Source organism: Solenopsis invicta, chromosome 14, assembly GCF_016802725.1.
Source record: "Solenopsis invicta isolate M01_SB chromosome 14, UNIL_Sinv_3.0, whole genome shotgun sequence".
In the NCBI taxonomy this organism is placed as follows: Eukaryota; Metazoa; Arthropoda; class Insecta; order Hymenoptera; family Formicidae; genus Solenopsis; species Solenopsis invicta.
This window is the reverse complement of record NC_052677.1, coordinates 11,788,618-11,816,102: the sequence shown is the minus strand read 5'-3', so window position 1 is coordinate 11,816,102 and position 27,485 is coordinate 11,788,618. Positions and strand designations below refer to the sequence as shown.

Sequence of the window (27,485 nt, the reverse complement as noted above, 5' to 3'; positions counted from 1 at the left end):
AAAAATTCTTACATATTTCAGCGTTATTGCATTAAAATAAAATTGATTGCTGTTTTAATATGTCTGGTATAATATTTATATTTATATTCCATCTAAAATTAATAACTTCAAGTGATACTCCCAAAATCGAACGCGCATCCAAATATTTGCGTATTGTTTACTAATGAATAAAAAAATCAGTAATTAATCCTATTATTTTTCGTTATTTTAATTGTTACTCTATAATTTTGTTATTTATCTTTAAATTATTTCAATCTGTTCAAATCTTTCAATGTTAATCGATCATTCTATAAATTATGTGCTATATGTCCACTGATTGTATGACGTTCGCTGTTTTAATAACTTGTTTTGCAGGGACAAACGTAAGTTAATCGCTTCTAGAAGCAAATATCTTTTTTTACTGAAGCCAACTTCGCAAACGTAAAGTTCACGAATAAAGAGCCGTCGAATTGGTTTAAACATTTTGAACATTCGTTCCGAAGAAAGCCTTCGATCACCGAGCGCGCAAGACACTTGAATTTGGCGCGGAAGTCCGTTGTCGCTTCCGCTTCCGGTGGCATTTATCGGCGCACCGCCGCGCCGCTTCCGGCTCCGGCCAGCTCCGACAGAGCGCGCGTGACTTCACGGGACCAGCTGCGCAACTCACTTCAGACGCTTTCGAGCTACGAGACGAGGTGGACGTGCGTACGTTTGTTGTGCGCCCGAGCAGTGTCGCGCGAGACTCACGGTGCCGTGTTATTTCCTCTCCGCCCACCCCTCTCGACCTCGGAGAAAAGGGTCGTGAACACCTGCGGTGAGAGAGAGAGAGAGAGAGAGAGAGAGAGAGAGAGAGAGAGAGAGAGAGAGAGAGAGAGAGAGAGAGAGAAAGAGGCTCGCCAGTCGGTGGATCGCAGAACAGCTCGCGCCCGTGGGCAGCCCTCGTTTCGCAGTCCGGTCCCCCGTCGCCGTTTCTTCCATGCGTCGTCTGAGCACGCGGTCGAGCACGCGCCGCCGACCCGAGATGCGCCACCAGGTATTTATGTAGTACCGACCATCGCCGCCTTCGAGCGTCGCACATTCGCCACCCTTGGCGTCCCTCCCTCCGTCAGTGAGGAGGAAACAACCACCCCGGCGCCCCCGGAGGAAGGCTCGTCGTCGAGCAGCGTGAGGGTTGAGAAGGCGACGGATAGAGGAGGAGAAGGAGGAGGAGGAGGAAGGCAGAGAGGCAACGATTTTGGGCAAAAGTGGAACCGCTGCGATGGATCAGAAACGCGTGTACAAGTTAGTGCTGACCGGAGGTACGTAACGACCAGGGGTACATGTCGCGTCCCCCGCCTCCCTTTCCCTCCCCTCGCGCGTCAACTTCTGAGCTGGAGTAGATTATTTAGCATGGGTCGCGCGTCCTGGGTTTCATCCCCCGTCCAATCGTGAAGCTCCCTCTAATCACCGGGACAGCTAGAACGAATCTGGAGTGCGTAAGCATGCGGCGTGAGCACGAGTCTTCCATTGATTTTTTTTTTTCCTTTTCTTGTAATCTACATATTTCGTGCACTTGGTGCGAGGGAACGTCCGTTTTCTCGCGTGCTGATATCTCTCGTATAGGACAGTTTCACAGGGATCTCTCTTATCACCCCGCACGAATTTGCGAGAATCTCGACGGTGGCACGAGCGGCACTTACCTCGGTCTGTTTTACATAAATATGTAAAATTCGCCACCACGTTTACCTCTCGGTCTATTTTTTAAACCCGCTCGTGTACGCGCACTGAGAAAGAAAAGTTGTTAACTCGACGAAATTTTTTTCAACTCGATTAAATTTCTTCAGTTTAAGTATGTGTGTGTGTGTGTGTGTGATTTAAATACATAAAATACTTAAAATTCAGTTTAAACAATTATATATATTAAACTTGACTACATGTAACTTTAATTTAAATATTTGAGCTTGAAGAATTTTAATCAAGTTAACTGCGGATTAAAATAATTTTTGCGCACTAAGAAAAAAAATTGTTAATTTGTTTAAATTCAACTGGATTAAATTTTTCCAGTTCAAGTATTTTTATGTACTTGACTTACTATTAAATACATAAAACACTTGAACTTCAGTTTAAGCATATAACTATATATATATATTTAATTTAATTGCACATAAAATATTTAAACTGAAGAAATTTAATCGATTCGAAAAATTTAGTCGAGTTAACTGCGAATTAAAATAATCTTCGCGCAGAAAAGAAAAAAAATTGTTAACTTGACTAAATTCAACTGGATTAAATTTTTTCAGTATTTTTATGTACTTGACTTACTGTTAAATTACATAAAACACTTGAACTTCAGTTTAAGCATATAACTATATAAATATTTAACTTAAATATTGCACAGAAAATACTTGAACTGAAGAAATTTAATCGAGTCGAAAAATTTAGTCGAATTAACTCCGGATTAAAATAACCTTCGTACACTGAGAAAAAAAGAAATTGTTAACTCTACTAAATTCTTCAACTCTGTTAAATTCCTTCAGTTCAAGTATTTTATGTATTTGACTTAAATACATAAAATATTTGAGCCGAAGAAATTTAATCGAGGTGAAAAATTCAGTCAGGTTAACAACTTTTTTTTCCTCGGTGCACTTTAAGCCACGTACAGCGCTTTAAAGCACCATTTAAGTCCGTTGGCGTATTTCGATTAATCCGTCGGCTTTACGCAAAAACTTCCGGCCGCCGCGCGATATTACTTGGCGATGTATATTCATGTATTTTAATGAAATCGAGCGAACGTTCCGATTAAATCGATTTCCTGCGCAGTAATAGATAGACAGATACGCAGAAGGAAGGTGTTTCGTGCCCGTATACGTAATCGAGAATCATTCTTCCGGGTGAAAATTCGCGAAATCAGAAGGAATTACCATTTACTATACATCGCACCGAGATCAAACTTAAGCGTTCGAACACTCCTTTTTTTTGCACAGTAAAATGCAATTTAAAAAAAAAAAGAAAAAAATTAGATGTACACGAGATTCAACGGCGAAGCACGTGCTTCGCTCAAGAACATTCCCGTTTCCACTCCAGCTGCTTGCGCCAAGTTTCCTCAGGTATAGCCTTCTTCTCCGTACGTGATGCACTGTCGTCGTGTATCTCCCTCTCCCCTTTCTTCTTTTCTTTTTAAATCTCTGTCTCGTTCCGAGGACGATCGCCTCGTGACTTTCGTGCCCGCGAACACCGGTTAGGACGACGCGAGAATAGAACGCGCGTGAGGATTATTATGCAATCTTATATTACGCACGAGAGGAGGCGGGATTTTCGCAGAGGCGTTTTTCCCGCGCCGACCGTGACGGACGCACGTGGTGTGTGCGGCCGCTCGCGTTTCTTCTCGTTCTCGTGGATCAAGTAACGAGAATCGGAAATCCGTGGTTGAGAAAGGGAGGAAGAGAGAGAGAGAGAGGCACGCTAATTGCCGAGTACGAAAGAGCGAAAGAACTTTTCTGTCCGTGCGGAGTTTCGGGCGCATCTCCCCCGCGCGCTTTCAATACAGTCGAAATTTAATTCAATGTAACTTTTTCGTATATAATTGAATTTCAATGTAACGAAGCTCTGGCGCTCTTCCAGAGAATGCCGCCGGAGACGCGTTTTAAAAACGATACTGACGACGGAGAGCGAAGTAGGAGCAGCGGAGATTTATCTTTATCTCTGGAGAAAGTGCGGAGTGCACACTTTATTCGCATTATTTCGAATGGATGATAATTTCAATTCAAGGCCGTTTAAGAACTCGTATCATTCGACAGAATGAGATACCGCTCGGAATTCTGGGAAAGGAAGCTTCAATGGAAAAAGAGAAAAATAATTAACTTGAGTAAATCAATTGTTGCACTCTGTTGGAAATTTTGTGTATTTTTGTAAAAACAATCTGCTGGTTAAAGTTTTTGTGTTAAGTAAGTAATGAACATATTTATGTGTAATTAATGTTATCATTTAACACGTCCAGATTGTGTCAAATTAACACAGAATTTGTAGTGGACCGTTTGGCACATGTGATTTATGTCAAATTCAATACAATTTTTCCAACTGTGGCTTGATTAAATTTCTACAGTTCAAATATTTATAAATTCAACTTAAACATACGTAAATACTTGAATTAGAAACCTAATCGACCCCAAAAAAAAAATTAGTTAAGATTATTTTTTATTACAAGCCGGAATTAGCTTAATTAAATTTGAAGGTAGTACCGCAAATTTTATTCGTCGTATCGAACTTTTTTTTTCCTCTGTAAATGACTCTGCGACGCGGTTCATCTCGCCGTTCGTGCGGCCTCTTCGCCGCGCCGCACTGTCTCTTGCCGTCCGTTCCCCTTGCAACATTTTGCAACGTTCGTTATCGTAGCCACGCGCGGATGTCGATCGATTCCACGCGCCACGCAGGGACACGCGGTCACAACTGTACCGGGTGACCCGAGAGAGAAGAGTCTCTCGGGCTTTGTTCGCATAAATTTTCGTCTAACCCCGTCGGATAAAATTTTATCCCCCACTCGTTGCCTTCATTGTTCGCATCGCTCGCGTGTGATTTGTTGTATTATTTTTTTATTCATCCTCCTTCCGCATACACTGAAAAAAAAAGAGTTTGGTAATAGCTACCTAATTGTCGAGCGAAATAATGCCAATTAAATATTCGATGAATGTAACTAAAAATAATTTTACTTTTCTAAATAATTAGCAAGTAAGCAATTTGCTTCATCTGAATATTTCTTTTTCTTCTCAGTGTAACATTTTTTTTTTGTTTAGCATTTTCTTCGATATTTATTTGTTTGTAAAAAAAATTTGATTGTGATAACGGAATATACATTTCTATGAAACGTATTTCATTTTTTTTTCTTTTTTTATTAATTGGTCTATTTGCTGGAAATAAAATTTTATTTCGTTGTGTTTAAATCAAGATTTGTTTCACTGAAATAAATTTATATGTTCAAGCAAATTTTAAAAAGTAGTTCTTCTCAGCTCTTGTTTCAAATAGTCAATTGTGTCACTGGAAAAGTGAAATTATTTCCGGTTACAATAATCCAATATTTAATTGGCATTGTTTCACTCAACTCTCCATTGAACTCCTTTATGTATTGTATTATAGGTTTGCTCTTTTTTCTGCACTCTAATATGAAAAGAAAAGAAGAAGAAAGAGAATAAACTGTTGCGAGAAGTTCGATGTGTCTCGGGTAGGAAAAAGAGCAAGCTTCTACAGTATGAAAGTCCCCTCATCGATGAGACTAAATCGTCGATGTTACTCATTGTTTACTGGCGATAGCCAGATGTGAAATGCATTGCGGAATATCGAGACCGGACGCGCTTTTCTCAGACCATCCACGTTGTCATGAGTCACTGGTTATTTTTCTTCGACCTCGATAAACAATATTTCTTATGTTTGTTTTATCAATTCAGTAGATAAAAAGCGGAAGTTACGTCGCGATTTATTCGCAGGCAGGCGCTATAGATAGCTTTGTTTGATCCGTCGTTATCGTTATTAACGCTTTATCTTTTGACGGGCAGCGAAAATTGTCACTGACAATCCGGCGTTCCGTGACGTTGCGAGAATTGCAAAACGTGGAGTAACGTAACGAAACTTAAATTGCTCGATTACGCTGAAAGAGTTTGATAATACTAATCAAGCTTCGATGAAATAATTTTATTCAAATATTTGATTAATATAATCAAATGTTCAGTGACTCTATCAATAATATTTAATTAATTTCTATATGAATCTGCATTTTTTAGAAACAAAATAAAATTTAATTTGTTAATTGATTTATTTAGGATATATAAATAATATCTATTCTATATATTTATTCAAACTTAATTTCAAGTATCATTTACTGTATGTAAGGAAAACGCGTTATACCAATAAAAAAACTATACGCTGTCTACTACTATAAAAAAAATTGGAAATACGAAATATTAATTTTTTTTATATTAAAAAAAACGTTATTTTAAAATTCTTATATTTTTACTATCTTATATTTTTATTTATATTTTTACTATATTACTTCCTATAGGGAATCAATTACTCTATAAACAGAGTTACTAAATATTGTTAAATATTTAGTTACATTGACTGAATATTTAATTAAAACTATTTCACTAATTAATGACCGTTATCTAGGTTTAATTATTATTACCAAACTCTGTTTTCAATGTTCTAATATATAGGAGAACCTTGAGAGAGAGGAACGTGCCTCGTTTTACCTCGTCAGAGATTTAATCTTCATGCGATCGCGAAGATGACACAGCTCAAGATAAACCGAGGGGAAATAAGATACTCTTCTTGAAGATTCTGAACTTCATTTAGACACTAAATACAATTCCAACGAGATTATCCACGAGACTCTCCCGAGCTTTGTCGCGAGACGAAGAATTATCTGAAAAAGAATTTTTGTGTTTTTAAAAAAAGTTTACATGTTTGTTGTATTTTTATCGCGCGGAGAAAAAAAAATTTCGCAGCATTTCAATTTTTACGTAAAGGACATGGAGGATCAATGATTTCCGTTCCGCTTAGTTTCGTGATAAGGGGTCGGCCGTTGGATTAGATTAGATTAGATTAGTCTTTAGGAGAAATTCGGGGTAAATCGGGAATTTTTTTTAGACGCTGGATCTTTGCGATCGCAATGATTTATTTCGGGATCGGGTCACGGTGGGCTGAAATTCGCCACTGCTATCTCGACGCATAACGAGCACGATGCATAACGTCGCGACGAATTAATGGCCGCGCCGGCGCGCGCCAATTACGTTCAATTTGACTTTTATTGGCGTCTGCCTTTTCATACGCCCATCGGTTATTTTACGTAACGAAAGAAAGGCAAAGGGAGAGATGGTGATATCATAGAGTAAAAGTTTCACGCGGTCCACGTCGTCTCATTTGCTACGACGACGTAACTTGAAAATCAAAGTTTTCCAGTTTGAATGCTTTGAATCATTAAAATCTTATACAAAAAGATTGGATGTATAAAAGGCTGGCAACGAGTTACTTGAATAAATAAATTAACGTTCACAGAAAAAGAATTAGTATCAAATCAACAATCATATTCTCATATACATATAAGCAGGAGTATAAAAATTTTCTTGAAAGAATTTGATAATCTTAAACGGACATAACTTGCTTGCATGAAGAATTTTGTTTCATCATGTAAGCAAGTCGCCTGTCTAAAAAATATTCTACATGTATTCAAAAAACAGAATTTTTTTCTCTACGCAATAAAAATACAACGAACGCATTAGCTTTTTTACACGGAGAAAAAAATTTGTTGAAGAATTAAAATATATATCCCATAGTCTCTAAGTAACGATTAGTTAACTAAACATGAGGAGGGGGAGGGGGTTGATTCAATAATTATTTAGTTGCACGAAAAAGATACAGTTCATTCATATCAAAACCATTCAAGTTTTTTAAATTCAATTAAACCATATCAATATTTAAATGAACGTATCGGGCTAAATATTTTAGTTTTTTAGCAAATTTTTTTCTCAGGGTAGAAAAAGAAGATTTTTTTTAGACAATTCTTGATATTTATCAAAGTCATTCAAGAAGATTTTGATAAATACTTTAGTTTCCCAACAAATTTTTTTCTCAGTCTAGAAAAACAAGATTTTATTTTAGACAATATATTCTTCATATTTATCAAAGTCTTTCAAGAAGATTTTATACTCTTGCTATGAGAATATGAGAATATTGTTGAGTTGATAATAACTTTCTCCTGTGTTTATTCTAAGAAATTTCAATACAGCATTGTGTGATTCAAATTTCGCAGAATAAACACAGAAAAGAAATTATATTAACGTCACGAACGTTTTGATTTGATTAAAACTATTGATATAAACTGATAAAAGTTATGAAATAAAAATAAAACGATCAGGAAAGATGTACTAAAAAATAAATGTTAGGCCACACATCGTGAGTTGAACGCTGACAAATTGAACATAATTAGAATGAGTAACTATCAACTATATTATGAAATTTGAAATAGTTGAATAACCGCCAAAAGCATTTCCTTTGACGTCGAACAAAAGTGGAATGGATCCAACGATGGAAAAATTATAACACGACACGATGTCCGAATTGTTTAAACAATTGCTAGAGCCGCGCACTGAAATTTTACAACATTTTTAAACACTCTGGTGTAACGAGTTGATCTACTGATTATAAAAGAATAAAAATAAATCTATTAGCTCTTTATTCGATGCATTAAATTCTCAGCAAAATTTCTTTTTTTTTGCAGACATTTTAGAAATGACAATTGCGTTAGGTGCATTGTTGTCGTAGCAAATGAGCGCTATTCCCAGCCTCGATATCGCGAAAACTTTTTCCGAGCAGCCTGTCTAACACATGTGTTTGCGATTGCAGGACCATGCGGTGGCAAGACAACCGGACAGACCAGGCTGTGCACCTTCTTCGAAAACATGGGCTGGAAGGTAGGTAAAGCCCTTCGATCTACGAAAGCAAGAAGTTTCCGCGGGAGAGGGAGAAAGAAAGAGACAGAGAGAAAAACAAAAAAAAACGGAGATATCTCCGTTTTTTTGCGAATCTACCCCCTCGCCCCCTAACTGACTTTTTTGCATTTCTCTCTGAGCGAGCGACGCGCTCGCTCGATTCCACGTTAGATTCGATTCGACAGATGCCGTACAGTATATACCTCACGTACACCGGGTTGCTCGTTGTCGATGGTATAGCCGCGAAGGGGATGATTATCATTCTGCATAGAGTCTACCGTGTCTTGCAGAAATCGTTCGGTTATCGCGTGCTGCACGATAATTCGAGTCAAGGATAACGCATTATGGCATAATGTAGCTTTTCTTTCTTTCCGTAGCTCGTCTCCCTCTCGGGGAGGGTGAGGGTCTCTGCCTTAGCCACATGGCGAGTCGTAATTGCGTGTAGAGGTTGATACTAAATGATACTGAATAATAGCACGAGCTTTGCGGAACGTGTACTTCCTCCGATCGATTTAATGTCGAGTCCTTCTTCTCGAGAAAAAGGAAATATTGCGACAACAATGTTCTTTAAGTTGTCCTAAATGAAAAGATACATAAATTAGTTTTCTTGCGAATTGTAGTATAGCGCGCAAGAAAGATTTCGAAAAGAGAGAGTGAGAGAGAGAAAGAGAGAGAGAGACGATAACGCGATCTAGTTTCGGGGGGCTCTTACCCTTCGTTTTGGATTCGATAGAGCGGTGGTTGTCTTCTTTTTCAGGTGTTCCGTGTCCCCGAGACAGCGACCGTGCTGCTCAGGTATGCAATTATACGATCACAAGTTTACAAAAAAAAAAAAAAGAGAGATAAAAAACGAGAGAGAAAGACAAAGAGAGAAGAATTGGAACGAGAGTCACCCTCGGACGGTTTTCTTTCGAATTAACCCTGGAATGCCCTTACGATGAAGCGATTTCAAGAACCAAAATAGATCGGGAGATAATCTTGGAAGATTAAAATTGGAGATATGGCAGAGAAGTAGACTGATTTTAAAAATTGTCGAAACTTTACAGGGAATACCACGAAGATACGCACGGAATTAGTCCCGCAAATTTGCGTGTGTATACGCGCGTATTTTACGCATTGCAGGGTTAAGGATGTATAGGACATTTCTCAAAAAATTGAGGCTGGTATTCATACTCATAAATAATTTTGTATCTTTGATTGATTGAAAGAAAAAAAAATGAATTTATGAACGATCTGTAATTGAAAATTATTTGTGATTATAAATAATTTTCAATCTCTGATTAGCGTAACTAATTACAGATTTGTTCATAAATTCATTAATTTTTTTCTTTCAATCAATCGAAGATTGAGAATTCATAGAGAATAATAAAAAAATTACAGATTATTTTATATTGTTTGAAGATAGTAGAAAAAATTTAGCGGCGACTTTCTAGCTGGATATAAAATTGTTTCAATAAGAAGTAGACGTGTGCTCCAATGAAAATATAATCAACAATGAAATAATGAAAAAAAGTCTAAATTTTTTTAAATTCAATTACTTAAAATACTCAAGATGATTTACGCAAAGTTTTATTGCGGCGCGGAGATCAGTTCTGTGAAGTAAATAAAATTGATTTACTTATATAATTAAACAGACAATCACAATAAAACTTTGTACGAATCATCTTGAATACTTAAAGTACTTACACGAAAAAAAAATCGAGATTTTTGCTAATGTTGTGAAAAATAATTTAATTTCTAATAACAAATCAAGTGAATAAACTGCAAAAATATAATTTTATTTACGTAACCTTCATATGTATACAGTTTGTTTCAAGTGTAGATTTATTAAACACATTTCCAAATTTGATTTACCTCCCGGAGACTGTATTGTCCGATACGTCCTTAACGGGAATTTCTGAAGATTGAAATAAAGCCGTTCGCCCTCACTCTCGTTCAATCAAGTAATCGATTGTTACGTTGAAGAAAAAAAAAAAAAAAAATTTGCGGAACAAAGCTCGCGGGAAGTAAAATGTCAAATGAGCGAAGTAACTTGAAAAGCTACGCAAAGAAAACTTCAAGATCGCTCGGCGGGCGTCTCTTAGAACGCTTACCATGAGTTTGCACATTGATTCTCTATTTCAAGAGAAATAAGCACTGTGGTGCAAAGAGACGTTTCAGATAGTCCGCGTGACAAGCTCCTTCAATTGCCGCTGCAGTTCGCAGCTGCGAGATATTTAAGACCGTCCTAGCGTCGCAATTGTGTTTGCAAACGTTGTTTCGATTAAACTCAATTAACAAACGCTCGCGTTGTAGCGCGCGCGCGTGTGTGTGTGTCTACGCAATTGTCTCATATCTGCTGTCTGCTTTCTTTCCATTTCAGTGGCGGCATCAAGTTTTCAGACCTGAACGCGGAGGAGGGTAAGTCCGCTGAGATTATATCGCTTTTAAATCCCCTCGTTCCTCTTACCTCTCGCACTCACGTGATCCTTCGACTCTTGACAGCGCGCATTTTCTTTCACTCAAAATCCGCGTAAAATCTCCAATAGACGTGCGGAAATTAACGCGTAGCGGGGGCGTTTGTAGCCGGGAGAAAACGGGGAAATCCCGGTATTTTCAGGAAATTTGTTCTTCATCCTCGAAAATGAGGAATTTTCCTTGTATTTTGTTGGAGAGAAAATTTTTAATTCTAAATCCCGTCTCTTCTCCAACAAAATTATTTTTCAGAATTTTTTAAAGGTTTATTATTTAAAATTTTTATGTATTTTTTTTTTTATAAGTCTACGATTGAGGAACAGTGAGAGATAAACGAAATGTAATAAACTTTATTTTAAAGCTGCAACGCATAAAAAAAAATTCTCCAATCTTATCTTTGAATGAAAATTCCTGGAAAATGCGGCAATTCTTTTTTACAAAATTCGCTTGCATAAACACCCTGCGAACGCCGCTCGATCCGTGACGCGAATTCTGGCCGAAGCCTCTGCGATAATTGATGTAATTAATTAGAGAGGAATCAAGCTGACTGACTCGACAGTTCTGGGATGCGTCCATCATTCGGCTGAGATGGAAATTACACGGCTTAACGACCAATTGTCGACCAGCGTTGTTCGGTTTTTTTTTTTTTTTTTTTTAAACAATTTTCGTGAACCAAATGCAAAAGAGGAGTGTGAGGCATTATTTCTCGCCGACCTTGGGGAACCGCGTCTCGGAAACATTACCCCGGTAGCACGACGGATTGCGTCAACCATCGCAATCGCGACGACGACGACGACGAGGTGGGAATAAAACGCGGACGGAAAAATCCTAAACTTAACAGACGGTAGAGCGGTAGAGAGAGAGAGAGAGAGAGAGAGAGAGAGAGGAAAGAAAAGGATTTCGCGTCTTGATACGGTGACACGGCGAAGAAAAAGAAAGAAAGAAAAAAAAAATAGAAAAGATAAAGGAAACCAGTTCGACCTGTTGTCGGTGTCGCGTAAAACGAAACGTCTCTCGCCGGATCTCGTAAGCATCGTCGCCTGCGCGCGCGAGGTAAACGTCTCGTCGCGGCGCGCGGATGCCCGGAGCGGCCTGCGAACGTCACGTTTGACGGATGCGCGCAAGCTCGCCTCGCGTGCCCTCCGTCCGTCGTCCGTCGACGGCAGCCCGACACATTGCATAACGTGTCAAAAATTCTTGGCTTACGTTAAACCTGGCCTTCCCGGTCTACGAGGCGCGCGCGACGGGGACTTTGTCCGCCGTCCGTCCGCTCCGGTCGTCACATGAAGAAATTCCATTATTGCCCCGTCCGCTTTGCGCCCCGCTCATACAGCCGTGTCAATTGGTCCACCTTTTTCACACAGTCCCCCCCCTCCGTTCTATTTTTAATCTCTTGCACCATTTATTTATCCCGCGAATAACTTTCGTACTACCTCGCGCAGAACGTATTGTGTGCGCTCGACCGAGTTATCTCTCTCGGTACACTTCTTTCTTAAGTTTTTTTTTTTTTCTTTAATGAATTCTGAAACGTCGTCCCACGTCGTGCATGTACGCGCCGGAACCACAAGGTTTCGCGCCAACGTCGAGAGATAAGATAATAAATTTTGCTGCTACGTCGTGCCGGTGTTCGAAATGTTGTATCGTTCGCCCTTACGTAAGACGATCGTGCGACTTTAATCAGCTCGCCCTTGAAGCGGAACGTACGAGCGCGAATGTTGGGCTTCTCTCGCTCACGTTTCATGCGCGTCGCATATCAAACGCATTGTGTTTTCAATCTCTTCCGTTGTACAATTTTTACGATACAGCTCGAACGCTAAAAGAGAAAAAAATAGTGTTGCGAGTACAACCGCAATTTTTTAGCCGCAAAAAATTAACTGAGGTAGACCAAGTGATTACCAAAACATTGTCACATCGCGTATGTTTGGTATTTAAGAATGTTTAGGTCGTATCTTAAAATATTATTAAAAAAAATATTTCGTAGAATATTCTCGCATTACGTTTGAGCATCTGTATAAAATTTCGGCACAATACACTATTGGTTTAAAAGTTACTTAATTTTTTGTTCACTCTTGATTCTTATGTAAAATCGCGTCTTGCAGTACTTATTTGCAAATTTAATAGGGTTGTGTTATTATCGGTTAAATCAAAATTTTTATATATGCTAATAAAACTCTAATAAATATTCGTGCAAAAATTTGTTTGGATCCACTTACTTGTTTAAAAGTTATTTATTTAACTGCAGCAAAATGTAGATTTTTAGGACTAAAATTCGGGACCAAAATCTTTTGTTGTTTATTAGGAGAAAAAAGAATAAACTTAGGAAAGCATTTAGTTTTTAAATTTCGATAACCTTTAGCTCGTATATAAAACAGTCGTAATCAATCTAAATAACAGAGGCAGAATTTATATCTGAACTATTTGTGACATTTAGAAAAAAAATTGTTCTGTGACGCCTATTCATTAAGGCCAATCATACTCGTTATAAAATTTGACTTTATAATCAAAGCTTAAATTTTCTAGGAACTTGCTAAAATGTTGCAGCTATAAATTCTACACGTGACAAATAATAGCAGATACAAAAAAAAGCGATAAATTGTTGTCGTGACACCTATAAAGTATTTTTTTTTGTTTTTTTGTTTAGCGACTGTCTCGTAATTGAGCACGAAATAATTTACACGAGGCAATTTAACTCATTAAAAAGACGTCGTTTATTTTTTTATCAAAAGCATGTTACGGTCTTTGCAAAGTGTGTTTGCCATTTCCCGAGACTACAGTAGACGCGCGAGAATCTAAAAAAGATGAGAAATTTGTTAGAGCTTACGCTCATTTCGCTTGCATTTCGCGCTTGAAATTTCGTCACGGCGGATTAGCACTTTTCAAACTTTTGAAAGCTTAAACTTTTCAACTTGATTTCCTCACGGACCGTAATTAATTGAAAAAAAAAGTTTTTTTTATACGATGTTTACATGTCCAAGAGCCAAGCTAAAAACGTCGGATTATTACCACCTTTACATCACGCGCTGTATTTGTCAGTCTGCTATTCTTTCGCGAAGGCACATTCGTCACTCGGAAAAAAAGAAGGCGAAAAACTGACGTTTGCGAAACTCGAGTGCGGTAATACGACCCGCGCGTTTTCTTATTTCTCGTTGTCGACGATATTCGGTCTGCTATATTCGCTCAAGGAGAAAAAAAAACTTCATTCAATTAAATGAAGAAATTAAAGAGAAGAATTCAAATGTGTAGAACAGGACAATCAAGGTACCCCTAACTCTTTGATGTCACAGACACGAAGTTTAATTCGTATCTTCGTCTAACAAGGCTCCTTTCATCAGTTCCTTTCAATTTCCTTTTGCGATTCGGTATCGGTCGGGCGCAAAAGCGCGTGATATCCTTTTCAACTCGAGTCCCCGGGTCCCAAGAAAGACGCAAGGCCAAGATCAAGGTTGATTCTAGCGGAGATTCTCCCGTATCCCTCGCATCTAGATCGAGGTGGTGAAATTTCCTGCGAGGGTGAGGCGAGATGGTCGGAGATTCTGGAGGTCGATTCCGGCGTGGGTGAGTTGTCCGAATTGTCACGCTAAAGTGTGGCCCGAGACACGATGAAACACAAATGTAAGATGTACGAGAAAAATCGACAATTGATTCGAAATCATTTGAGTTCTCTTTTCTCCATTCATTTCTATTTTCTACCGATGCCTAGTAGGAATAGGAATCTATTGCAGTACATCTAAATGTTTCTATTAGTTTTTAAGTTACGTAAATTAACATTTTATACGGTTTCTCAGAAACTGAAGCTACCCACTTCAATTTTTGCGATTATGTACATATCTGTCTTTCCAAATTAGAATTATTGCGATATCTAAAAATTAACATTTTTTTTTTTCATACACCTTAAATTCTATAAATTTTATTAAAAATTCGATACTTGTTTTTTAAAACCACGTCATTATAAGTAGTTTTTCTTATTCTAATTTATTCTAGTTCAGGTGATATAAACATGTATTACATATACGCAAAAGTCGATAGCTTCAGTTTTTGAGAAATCGTATCAACTAGCAATGAACAATTTGTTTGTTTTTAAATTTACGTAACGTAAAAATTAAACGTTTAGATATTTATACCCAATTTATAAGTGTTCGCTAAATATGTACAAGTAAATGTGTAAAAGCGTGGAAGAATGCGTGCAGCAGTTTTCTTTAAATAAATTCCCAAAAGTAGAATTCCCGCGCACTTTTTCGCGCTCTACACTGCGAAAAAAATGTTCGTAGTTTAAGTAAATATGTTATTAGGACCATTCAAGCAAATTATTTACTTTACATAAATAAATATCACTTGTTTGTAGAAAATATTATTTCTTTGAAGTAATATTTATTTGTATAAAGTAAATAATTTGCTTGAATGGTCCTAATAACATATTTGCCTGAATCACGAAAATTGTTTTCATAGAGTAGTTTAGAATGAGTACTCCCGCGGTTCAGTTCTCTTTCTCAAGAATCGCAGGTCGAAGAGCAACAAGTACGTAATTAATATTATGAAAGAGAAAGCGAAAGAAAGAGTTCAAGATGCGAAATAATCTCTGATCGTTAAAATAAAATGAAAGAACTTTTTAACGTGATTATTATCAAGGATTTGTAAGTTCGTGAAATTAATTACTCTATAATTGGCCGACAAGTCGGTTGGTAATATCGATACATTTTTTCATGCCGTCCAGTAGACGTAGGAGCTTATTTTATCCCTTGTTAACCGCATATCTTCCTGTTTATCGATCGCTTCTCGTAATGTGCTCGTAGTGCGCGTCGGCAATACATTTTATATATAATATTTTATTTCTTATTTCTTACATTTTTATTTTTACACTTTACACTCATTGTGTCTCGGCCTTGGAACGTAAAGCGTCTCGCCGACGAGAGAGACGAATCCTCTCGCGCCGCTTCACTATCCTGGAATAAATGTGACAATTGTGGAATACAATCCAAGGATCAACTACGCGTGTTTCCCTGCCTCTTTCAAAATTATTAGCAAGGTAATGTATGACAAAATTCAAGAAGTCATTACATTATCAAGGAAATCGATTGAAAATTGGCGACTTTCGTTTTCCCTTTCGTGATCGCTTGAACGAACGAGGATCGTCCGTCCGTCTCGCTAGAACCTCGCTTGAAAAGGGCTTGAACCCAAGAGTCCAAGACGTCTTTTAGACGACTCGATTAGTGCACCTCCTCGCTATAAGTTCAAAAGTACTGTTCCTAAGGAAGTTTAATTCAGATAAACGCCTTCAAAGGCTTTCTTCTTTAAAACTTTAGGCTCCCTTTATCAAGATAAATGACGCGATTATTCAGGCTAGCGCTTCAAGTATCGCCGAGGTCCACGTGCAGATCATCCTCCTCCCTGAAAGAACACTCCGATACGAGCAAGAACATTCATCGTATAATGCCGCATTTTCTTTCATACGTGTGTTGCAGCATTCAAATTTCAGGAAAATCTCTTGCGCACGATGATACAAATCGAGAACACGTTTTTTCAATTGGGTGAGAGCTGTTCGAGGAATTGTCTGATCATCTGTGATCGCGGCGCGATGGACGCCTCCGCATGTTAGTACAAAATCTTGGAAAACAATTTAATTAATTAGAGACTCTCCCAGTAACGAGAGATTTAATCAGATAAATTTTGCAGTCATTTCGAAGGATAAATGGGAACTTATGATGGCCTCGAACGGATGGAATAACGTCGAACTAAGAGACAACAGGTAAAGTTGAGGAGAAAGTAGATGGTTTTCGTCTTCGGCAAATAATCCGATTTTAAAATAAATAGATTGCTTTTATCATATCCCTTAAGACTGTTGCGGCAGATTAGTATAGTATTTTACCGCGATGAGAGAAATCTTTTTTTTTTTATGAAAAGAAACATTTTCTTAAAATATACTTATATATTTTGATGCAAGCATTTGTTCGTTCTGTTTAAGTAAAAATATTTATTTTGAAGTAAATAAGACGTATTAAGTACATGATTTTGTATTTTTACATTTTTTAAAATATTTAAATAATGACTTTACAAACGAACTAATAATTATTATTGAACTTGATTAAATTTTCTTAGATTGAAAAATCTAATATCTTGAATGTAAAAATAGTCTAACAGTGAACATTTTCTAGAACTGTAAGAAAAAATTACTTGAATACAAATTATTTCTTCATTTTATTTACACAATTATTTCAATTAAGAAATTTTTAACTTGACTGCAAGTAAATAAGCTGATTGGCACCCATCGAGTAAATAATTTTTTTGCTAGAAGAATTTTTTTCTCATTGTGCTAACATTTTAATTTAGTATGATTTTCATCAGTAAAGCATTCCGTTCTCGTGTTGACCAGGTACAACCAGATCATCCACATGGTTTCGGCCGCGAACGGCGCCGAGGATTTCTACTCCACGGAGGAACACGCGTGTCGCTCCGAGGGTGTCGAACTCGCTCGCGAGCTCGACTACAAGGCCGCGGCTTCCTGGGTCGGCCACCCGTACTTCGATGTTATTGACAACTCGCAGGATTTCGAAACGAAAATCTGCCGGATGATCGAGTGCGTGTGCCAGAAACTAGGTATCGACACCGGCGACCGGTTGCGCGCCAGCAGTCGCAAGGTCAAGTTCCTCGTGGCGGCGCCGCTGCCGGCGGACAGCGAGTTCCCACCTTTCCAGGACTTCGACGTTGTGCATAATTACCTCCAGAGCAACAATCCCAAGATGCAGGCACGTCTACGCAAGCGCGGCCAGAAAGGTGAATGAATCACCGTGCGAACGACGAAAAGCTCTTCGTTCTCTTTCGCGAACTAGCTGTTCATTTAAAGCCATATTATTACGTGGAAGACGGAATCTATTTGTATTTATCAGTATATGAGATAATTCAAGAGTTTTTTGTGTTTGCGAATTAATGGTGCATCGGTCATCATTCCATTTTCCTAATGAGGATTCGAGCGATGATTCAACTTGAATTTTCTATTCTTTAAGGTCACTGGTCATATATTCATACGATTCGCCGGCCGAAAATGTGCGGCCAAGTGATCGAGGTGAAGACCCAGCTGACGCATCGAGACTACCTGAACATGTTGGCCCAGCGCGACGATTCGCATTTCACTATCTTCAAACGTCGCCGTTGCTTTCTCATCAACAATCAGTATTTTCAGTTAGACATATATAGAGAACCGGCGCATCCCAGGTAATATCCAAATACTTCTACGATTGAATGAATTAGAACGTTGAACTAAAATCTCTATCGACTTTCGTTGAAAAAGTCGATTCTGTATTTATCGAAGAGAATCAATCTAAAAATAAATTTCATAAATCCAAAATATTTTGTATTATTAGCTTCTCTACTCATCATGCGAGTGACATTTTAGTATATGAAATATTTCGTATAAAGAGCTCGGTTATAATTAATGTCAAGGTTCAGACGATTAAATATTAAAACAAACTCTTTCGTTTCTGTTCCGTAGCTTCTCCTATGTATATGACCGTGTTCCGATATATATACAACATTAAAATCTATAGTGCACATTACATATACTATAGATTTTCAATACTGGCAGTGTATATCGAAGCGCAGCCTATATATATTCATCGTAGGAAAGGAAAAGACATCGTGTTGCTAAATGATGTTAAGTAATGTAATTTCGTGCACACACTTTACAGATGTCGAGGCTTAATGTTACTCGAGACGTACACAGCGTTGACGGGTGACGAATTGATAAACATTTTACCTCAATTCCTGACGATCGAGAAGGAAGTCACCGGTAACCCGGACTATAGCATGTTCAATCTCAGCTTGCGCGAAGAATGGGGCAGCACCAACAAATACTGCCACAACTTGTATGGTACTGTATTTAAATCCTGTATAATTAGGATATCTATATTTTTGCATAAGTATATTCGAATAGAGACATTTATATACGGAATATTTTCTTGTATCTGTTGTACTTTGATCAGAATTAGATGTGTGTTTCACTTTTTATAGAGAAGCATAGTTCGACACTTAAAACTTTTTTAAAGATTCGAGCTTTACGTATTTCAATCGTACTAAATAATAGCGATTAACTGAGATTGCTAATGATAGAAAACGCTATATCGGAACGCACATGAATAACGCATGATGTTCCATTTTGCAGGCACCATGCAGTTGGCAGAGAATCAAGGTATTCCGATTTCGAAGGGTATAACGACCGAAATACAAAGCAACGGACTCGACTTCAAAACCGGTGGCACATTGGGTCCGATTACAAAGCATCAACAGGCTATCGTTAACAAAAGCGTTAACGGCGCCCGAAACAGTCTCACGAATGGTAAGGCGACGTTCGCCGAGCGATGTAACATAATCGGCAACGATCAACAACCGGAAATTCGTAATGGCGATTTGACCATGAGGCCGGACGAGGGTTTGCGGGAAGTGAAGACCAATAAACCGCAGAAGAATGGATTCGATAAGATTTTAATGCAGGGACATGCGAAAAATTAAAGAACAATAAGTCTTTTACTAATAAGCAATTCGCGAATAATTCCGAACTGTAGCAGGGACTTAACGTTATCAGTGTCGGCGCGAATTATCTGAAATTAATATTGAGTAAACAACAACTACTAGTGCGATAGACTTCTAAAATTTCACACAGATAATATCTATTTTTTAATCAAACTTGCGTGTCGTACTTAAGGAATTTTCGTGGGTCTGGTGGTTTCGTCAACGTCGAATAAAACTTGGATCAAAATCAAGACCCAACATAAATCTCTCGAGAACATGACGAAATTCGCACGGAAATTTCAGAAAACCTAAAGATATTTAAAAAATTTTTAAATAATAAATTTTTCATCTCTTTAACGCTTTCTTACAATTTTAAAAAGTCTTTAAAATTTCAGATTAAAAAAGAATATTTGGAGGGGAATGTCGATTAATGTTGTCACTTTCGTCAAACCCTCGTGTGATATTTGAGGCGAATTTTTGATGATACAGTTTCACAATTCACTCATTATTCCTTTTTGAATTTCCACGAGAAAGAAAAGATAAAGATGAGAGTTAAAGATGAATTAAGCAAGAGTTAAGATTACGCAACATTGATGAAACAAGGTCTCATGCAGGTTTTCAATACAGTTGAACGAGCGATGTGCATTGACGCACCAAATATTTGTACTTTACTTTACTCTAGTTTACTCTATATATGCCTCAAGTATTGTCCAACAACTTTCGAAAGTTCGGAAGAACGATTGTGATAGAGAAATGCGCGTATCGTATTAGAAAAAGAAAAACAGCGTTTGGGAATGCGAATCATAAAAAGCAAGAGAAGTATCGAGCATTTGAGTAACGCTATCGGGCCACATATCCTAGGGAATGGTTAGAAAATTCTCTTAGGACTTATCGCAAAATCTTTTTATAAAGAATTTAAATGTGTTAAATATGTCCGTAACGTACTTAATGTCAAAAAAAAGGAAAGTCATAAAAGATGTTAAAAATTTACGTTCCGACGATATTGTAGGATTTTACGATACGTAGATGATACTGTAATTGCAATATCGAAGTACAGGTTTTAAAGTGAGCTATCAGATCTTTATCAATTATATAAATTTCTCTACATGTTTCAGGAAAAAATCGGTATATTAAGATATTTCACAAAATCCTTGAAGCGCTAATTCACTCGCGGCAACTTTGAGAACGAGCTGCTTGCAAATATATAATATATTCTTGTTTTTTAATTAAAACCAAAAATAATGAATTTCTAAAATCTTTACGTAAAAGTTAACTCGATTGATCGCAAAGTAATACCAATGTTTTACTTAATTGGAGAAAAGAATCGAAACTTTTATAACAGTTATAACTTTTTAATGTTATTCGAACTATTGCTTTTAAAGATTTCCAATATGTATATTTATTATCTCTTTTTTATCTTTTATCTTTTGAGAATGAAATCTTTTAGCCTTTTTTACTGCAATTTTAGGAGAAAGTTGAATTTAAAATTTTTCTGATTTTGAGGATTGAAGATAATACAAAACTGTATTCGAAGTATTTTCGAGCAACTAATGCAAATTAATTCTCTTTTATCGACGGGCCAAAGTTTTCTCGTTTTTTTTGTAGAGTATTCTCAAACTTTCTAAGATTTGTATATATTTCTTTAGCATGTAGGAATTCCTAATTTTTTCGATCTCGAAAAATCGTAAATCTGATAACTCACTAGAAAAAAAATATGGCAATGTCGTATGATAGCCTGTTGTTACAATCGCGGCAAACTTCTAACGATCGAATATATCAGTACTTAATAGGTGCTTGCCTATAGAAGTAATTAATTTAGTTGTATATAATGTGGCACAGTTATTTTTGTCGAATCTACATTTCTGTGATTCATTGTAATATGTGTTAACGATGTAATCGCGAGAGATCTCACAGATAATGGGACAAATAATTTGTTGGAAAAAGAGATTACGATAGAGATGATGATAGAAAGATGTTTTGCGAAATCCCGTATATTTTGCTCGTGACCTTCAAAATTTGATGAATTTTGCGATGACGCTTACCCACACGTGTCGCTTTCGCATTTTCTACACGCCAAACTCTCTGATCATTCACAAATTTTTGCCACTGTTTAGAGACGAAGTGCCTGTGAAACATTCATTCGCGAAAATAAAGAGAAAGAGAATAATATATATGTATATATATAAATATATATATGTATAAAACACGAAAGTCTATATTTTCATTCGATGATGCAACAGTGAATTATCAACGCGCACTCAGTTTACGTAGATAATGGATCTGAACAACAGAATGTTGTACCCATAAGCGTCTAATAATAAAACAATGTCACGTGCCTATCATGTCTTTTATCTCTCCACCGTGTGCTAAATTAAGAGATCCTGTTTCAAGAGATCCTCTTTCTTTTAAATGAAAAGTTTATTTTCTTTTTTTTTACAAACTGGATGAAAAAATTAAAGAGGCGCGTTTTTATATAAGCCTCTATCTAATTAATTAAAATAAATTTGAAATATTTCTTTTTATCTTCGGCAATCTTCTAACGATATTTATACGCTTATGACATATGATAAACTGGGTAGAGAAGTGTGTACAAATTAAAACAAGACATTATTTCAGCACAGCTGAATAATTTATTGGCAACCTCCTAGAAATCTTCAGAAACCCCCAAGGAGTATCTTTTGAGTTACGATAGTTGAGATAAACTCTTAATTTTTCACTGCTTCTTCTATTTTGATCTATTATTACTTATTATGTTTCTCTTCTCCAACAGATAATTAACATGTTAGTAAAACATGTTAACACAGTTTAACCACTTAGATTGGATAAAGTTGGGTAAACATTTAATTCATTAATGATCCTTCTATTTTCTTTCAATCTATCGTAGTTATTTCCTCGTTAGAAAGATTAATGTATCAGTAAATGACTTTTCCATCGTTTGTAATATCTACAAGTATTGTAATTACATATGACTCGGAGTATCGAATTTGTCTTATCGATTGCAGTCCAAGGAAATGTAAAATAAACATTTATCTAAAAGAGGGATCAAGCGATTGGGCTTAGATTAATCCTAAATTCACAAAAACGCATGGAAGTATTGTTGTCAGGTATACAGAATGTTTCTTCATATGGATATGAAGAATACAGGAAAGAGGATGTATTCTTCAAATTCATCGAATATCTTGATGTGTTAATACAATACATACTCTGTGGCTTTCTATTATAAAATGTTATTTGGTATTCTCACGAATGAATAATATTATTAGCTAAATTATTATCTAGTAAATTAGCTAGTAATGAAATATGGGAAAACAAGATAAAGAGAAGACATTTTTTATGGATTCGTTGCGTTACAAAAGGTGAATTTTAAGAAGGCCGCGCACACACGTCCGTTTTGTGCATGTTTAGGTAGTCCTTTGCGAATTTATATAAGACAAAAGTTTCTATCCTACACATCGCACGTTTGTTCGCATTGGAAGCATAAGTCGGAATATTTTTTTCTTTTTCCTTTATATATCTATATCGATTTTGTGTGCGCGCAATTACTTTTAATTAAATACTGATCTAAATCTTAGGCGAGATCTCAGTTAGTCTCGTCGCTATACACAAATGGCTTCCATTTTGCTCGTAAAAAAAAGTTTCAAATTTCAAAAGCAAATACGAAAGCGAATTCAAAACTATTCATAAGGGCTCCTGTAATTTTCACTTTCTTATGTAATTATTTTCTTCTATACTTTCTTCTGAGTCTTTTCAAAATAATTTTTTCGTTCATCAAAAGAAAGATTCGTTTGATATTGCGTTGCATGGAAAATTGCTCAATAGGTGTTTTTCCAATTTTTCGCAAAAAAAAACAAATGTATAACGACTCGGCTAGAAGACAATTTCGTCTCCTTTACTACGCCTTCCAAATGAAAAAATAGCATTCATCTAGTTTTGGTTTGTTGTTGCTGCTGTTGCGCTTTGAACTGCTTATAGACTTTCTTACTCGGAAGCAACAGTTGGCACAGGCCGGGCCTCTTCTTACGCTTTCTATTCGCTGTCTGATTGTTCTCCTGGTCCACCTCGTTTTCGTCGTCGTTCATGGGCGGCATTATCTGTTGTTGTTGTTGTTGTTGTTGTTGTTGCTGTTGCTGCCCATTATATCTAGTTTGACAGACTAACGTCTCTTGCGGTGTCCGCAGGGCCTCCAATTCGGCAGCGCTGCGATGTAGATCCGAGTCGTGTGCAAAGGTACAGTTGTGGCCGAAACGGCAGCGACCCTTCCGATAGTTCCAGCAGATTTTGCGTCCGTTTATCATTTTTGTGTCGTCCAATGTGGGCGTCATTTTCACGTGCTTCTCCAGGATTGCGCTCTTCGCCCGCTCCGCCTCGACGAATGGATTCAGAAACACCGAGGTCCTCAGTAACGTGGGCGCGCTGTTGAAGTCTGGCGTGGGCAATGGAAGCTTTTCTTTGGAAGCTGTTGTTTCAGTTATCCTCACGTTATCCCTATCGTTCTCCTCCTCTTCCTCATCCTCCTCTCTCTCCGACTCCACCTTCTCCGCACCCTTAAAGCTAACGGTGAGGCAATATCAGATTACAAAGAACAAGCTGCATTCTGTACGTATATACCGGTTGCTGAACTTAAATGAAAGCTTGAAACAAATTTATATAATTTTTTTTTTCGTACGTGTCTAGCTTCGCGTGTGCAGGAGCTGTCAAAAACTCGATGTCACTCATTTTACAATTTGACAGCTCTTTGCAAGCGTTACGTCAGGTAAGGATATTTGTGCCATTCGCGGAAGAATTAAATTACTGGAGCAGAATCATACGGGTGAGCGTAAAAAAAAAGAAAACCAAAGAAACTAGGGCAGAAGCAATTGGAGAGCGATTCTACGCAACTGCCCAAACTTACGCATTGTCCGAAACGTCGTCCGTCTCGCCGTCCGAGCCAGAGGAGGTTCCGTAATCCGCAACCAAGGAAGCCATAATGACAGGTGTTAACTCAGTCGTTTCCTACAAACTAGACGATCTTAAACGTACGATTTAATTAATCTAATCATCGCGCGAGAGGCCAGTGCTGACCACTGCTGTGCTGACCAAAGGCCAACACACTTTTTGTCGGCAAATTCGCGACTTCACTGGCAGCGCCGTCTGACGGCACGTTTCATAGAAACGCGAATATTAATCAATAGGTTTATTTTCTATTCCAGCACTAGACTGCACTGGAACGTTTCTTCTTGCTTTCACTAACTCTCAAATATATATCTATTTCATTTTAAGTGCACACTATTTATGCAAGCCGTAATCGCTAACTTATGCCAGAATCTATAAGAAATTGACCAATCATAATCAATGTATACAAGAATAATCGACTACGATTGGTCAATTTCTTATAGATTCCGGCTTGAGTTAGCAGTTACGGCTTGCATAAACCAACCTTTAAAGTTGATTTATAATAGCCGTAATTGTAAGAAATTGACCAATCATGGTCGAGTTATAGAAGAATAGTTGACTACGATTGGTAAACTTTTTACGGTGACAGCTATTATAAACCAACCCTTAAGCGTCGTCTACAATACAGTCGTTACGATGTTACGACGTTGCGACGGGTCAATTAAAGAAAAAAATATATGATTTATTCTTCTTTGATTGGTCCGTCGCAAAGTCGTAACATCTTAATGACTGTATTGTCAGAGAGGAACCTGAGAGCGGCCACGGCGGCATTTTTCCTATAACACTTCGAAACTCCCGTACACTAGTGACGCACATCTATTCTGGTCAGAATAGGAACTACGTGTCACATCTATTTTGCAACTCGCCGTTAAAAATAGTGTGGATGTCAGCACGGACAACAACCCACATCCAACTCTCGAGAAATGGATGTAGGTTGTTGTCCGTGCTAACATCCATTTTGCTGCAAATAAAATCTGACGCGTATCGCGTATGTTGCATCCAGAACAGGGGTCAAGAATGTGCACAAATGATTAATTACGTCTACTTTCGCGTAATTTTTTATTTATTATAGTCTGAATAATTTACATTAACATTGATATTAATACATATCAATACGTTTATGCCCCTATTTTGCACAATCATATTTTTACTTAAAAAAGATGTTTAATAGTAACAGAGAGAATTTGGTTCTTTAATAAAGAAACATTTATTTTACTTAAAAAATAATTGTAATTAACATCGCATCATATGATGAAGAAGAAATAAATGTCTTTCCACGAATAAATATACCATCTTTTTATTTTTACATAATTCTTTATTATTTAAATGTCTTCAAATTATGCTTTTGAAAAAATTAGCTTTTTTAATTTTTTTAAATCTTGACGCAACTCTCTCTCTCACTCTTTCTCTCTTTCTCTCTTTCTCTTTTAACGTGATTGTCCTTTAATTGTTTAGGCCTTCAGTTAGAGAGAGAAAGCATCGCGGTGATAGACATGGAGCAAGCGGCGATGTTATCTCTATGGATACCCTCCTCTTCAATCCACTCACGATCCTTCACGTTTTCCGTGCTACGTTTAGGCCGTAAAATTCAGAAAGAGGATTTCGAACGATTTCTGCGCAGGGACGTAGAGAGACTAGAAAGCGCCCACTCTTTTTTTATTATGTTACAATGGCATATACATGCATACGCATGATTTACAAATGACAATACGCGCGATTAATATGGCACAATAAATAATAATAATAATAATAAGAATAATAATAATGTAATAAAAATCAATGACATATAGGGATACTTGAGTATTATTTTTATTCTCTAACTTACAAACGTGAAGATTATTGATCTGATTTTAATACAACCTTTCAACAGTTTTTACGAAATACCACGTAAAAATTAATCAAAACTTTACAAAAAATATCTCTCTGTTCTGATATCCCCGAGAAGAGTTCTAACTTTTATCATAGTGGATCAAATCGCTAAAGTAAAAGACGAAAGAGTTATATCAGTCAAAGTTCGAAATTTTTGAGTAAAATTGGTTTTTTTCAGAATTTCTTCAATATCTCTGTGTTCTGATAGCCCACAGAAGATATATACCTTTTATCATGATGTATCGAATTTCTGAACTGAAAAAGGAAAGACTTATATCAGTCAAATTTCGAAATCTTTGAGTAAAATTTTTTTTGCGAATTTCTCCAATATCTCTGTGTTCTGATAGCCCCGAGAAGAGTTCTAACTTTTATCATAATGGATCGAATCGCTAAAGTGAAAGACGAAGGAGTTATATCAGTCAAAGTTCGAAATTTTTGAGTAAAATTGGTTTTTTTTCTGAATTTCTTCAACATCTCTGTGTTCTGATAGCCCACAGAAGATATATACCTTTTATCATGATGTGTCGAATTTCTGAACTGAAAAAGGAAAGACTTGCATCAGTCAAATTTCGAAATTTTCGAGTAAAATTTTTTTTGCGAATTTCTTCAATATCTCTCTGTTCTGATAGCCCCGAGAAGAGTTCTAACTTTTATCATAATGGATCGAATCGCTAAAGTGAAAGACGAAAGAGTAATATCAGTCAAAGTTCGAAATTTTTGAGTAAAATTGGTTTTTTTCTGAATTTCTTCAACATCTCTGTGTTCTGATAGTCCACAGAAGATATATACCTTTTATCATGATGTGTCGAATTTTTGAACTGAAAAAGGAAAGACTTATATCAGTCAAATTTCGAAATTTTCGAGTAAAATTTTTTTTGCGAATTTCTTCAATATCTCTCTGTTCTGATAGCCCCGAGAAGAGTTCTAACCTTTATCATAATGGATCGAATCGCTAAAGTGAAAGACGAAAGTGTTATATCAGTCAAAGTTCGAAATTTTTGAGTAAAATTGGTTTTTTTCTGAATTTTCTCAATATCTCTGTGTTCTGATAGCCCACAGAAGATATATACCTTTTATCATGATGTATCGAATTTCTGAACTGAAAAAGGAAAGACTTATATCAGTCAAAGTTCGAAAATTTTGAGGAAAATATTTTATGCGAATTTCTCCAATATCTCTGTGTTCTGATAGCCCCGAGAAGAGTTCTAACCTTTATCATAATGGATCGAGCGCTAAAGTGAAAGACGAAAGTGTTATATCAGTCAATGTTAGAAATTTTTGAGTAAAATTGGTTTT

General features: G+C 36.9%; 2 protein-coding genes and 1 long non-coding RNA gene across 5 annotated transcripts; 1 reads left to right on the top strand and 2 right to left on the bottom strand.

Annotated features, from left to right (window-relative positions):
• The first annotated feature begins 622 nt into the window (after window positions 1-622).
• Window positions 623-21,725, top strand: LOC105193068 (TRPL translocation defect protein 14). Of its 3 annotated transcripts, XM_011157394.3 has the most exons (10): window positions 623-1,277; window positions 8,350-8,417; window positions 9,193-9,230; window positions 10,798-10,835; window positions 16,349-16,477; window positions 16,560-16,632; window positions 17,257-17,657; window positions 17,888-18,095; window positions 18,569-18,750; window positions 19,042-21,725. In XM_011157394.3, the coding sequence occupies exons 1-10, from the start codon at window positions 1,238-1,240 to the stop codon at window positions 19,386-19,388; spliced, it is 1,524 nt and encodes a 507-aa protein (XP_011155696.1). In that variant the 5' UTR covers window positions 623-1,237; the 3' UTR covers window positions 19,389-21,725. The 3 variants fall into 3 exon arrangements, with proteins under 3 accessions (XP_011155696.1, XP_011155697.1, XP_039313477.1); XM_039457543.1 differs by lacking the exon at window positions 9,193-9,230 and having other exon boundaries at window positions 627-1,277; XM_011157395.3 differs by lacking the exons at window positions 9,193-9,230; window positions 10,798-10,835.
• On the bottom strand, window positions 2,929-6,667 carry LOC120359567. The gene is made up of 2 exons (XR_005576344.1): window positions 6,198-6,667; window positions 2,929-4,571 (listed from the first exon to the last, which is right to left on the bottom strand). It is a non-coding gene; the product is annotated as an uncharacterized LOC120359567 (long non-coding RNA).
• Window positions 21,726-21,995: 270 nt separating the features above from the next.
• Window positions 21,996-24,528, bottom strand: LOC105193067 (transcription initiation factor TFIID subunit 12). The gene is made up of 2 exons (XM_011157393.3): window positions 24,280-24,528; window positions 21,996-23,939 (listed from the first exon to the last, which is right to left on the bottom strand). The coding sequence occupies exons 1-2, from the start codon at window positions 24,351-24,353 to the stop codon at window positions 23,309-23,311; spliced, it is 705 nt and encodes a 234-aa protein (XP_011155695.2). The 5' UTR covers window positions 24,354-24,528; the 3' UTR covers window positions 21,996-23,308.
• Between the last annotated feature and the right edge of the window lie 2,957 nt (window positions 24,529-27,485).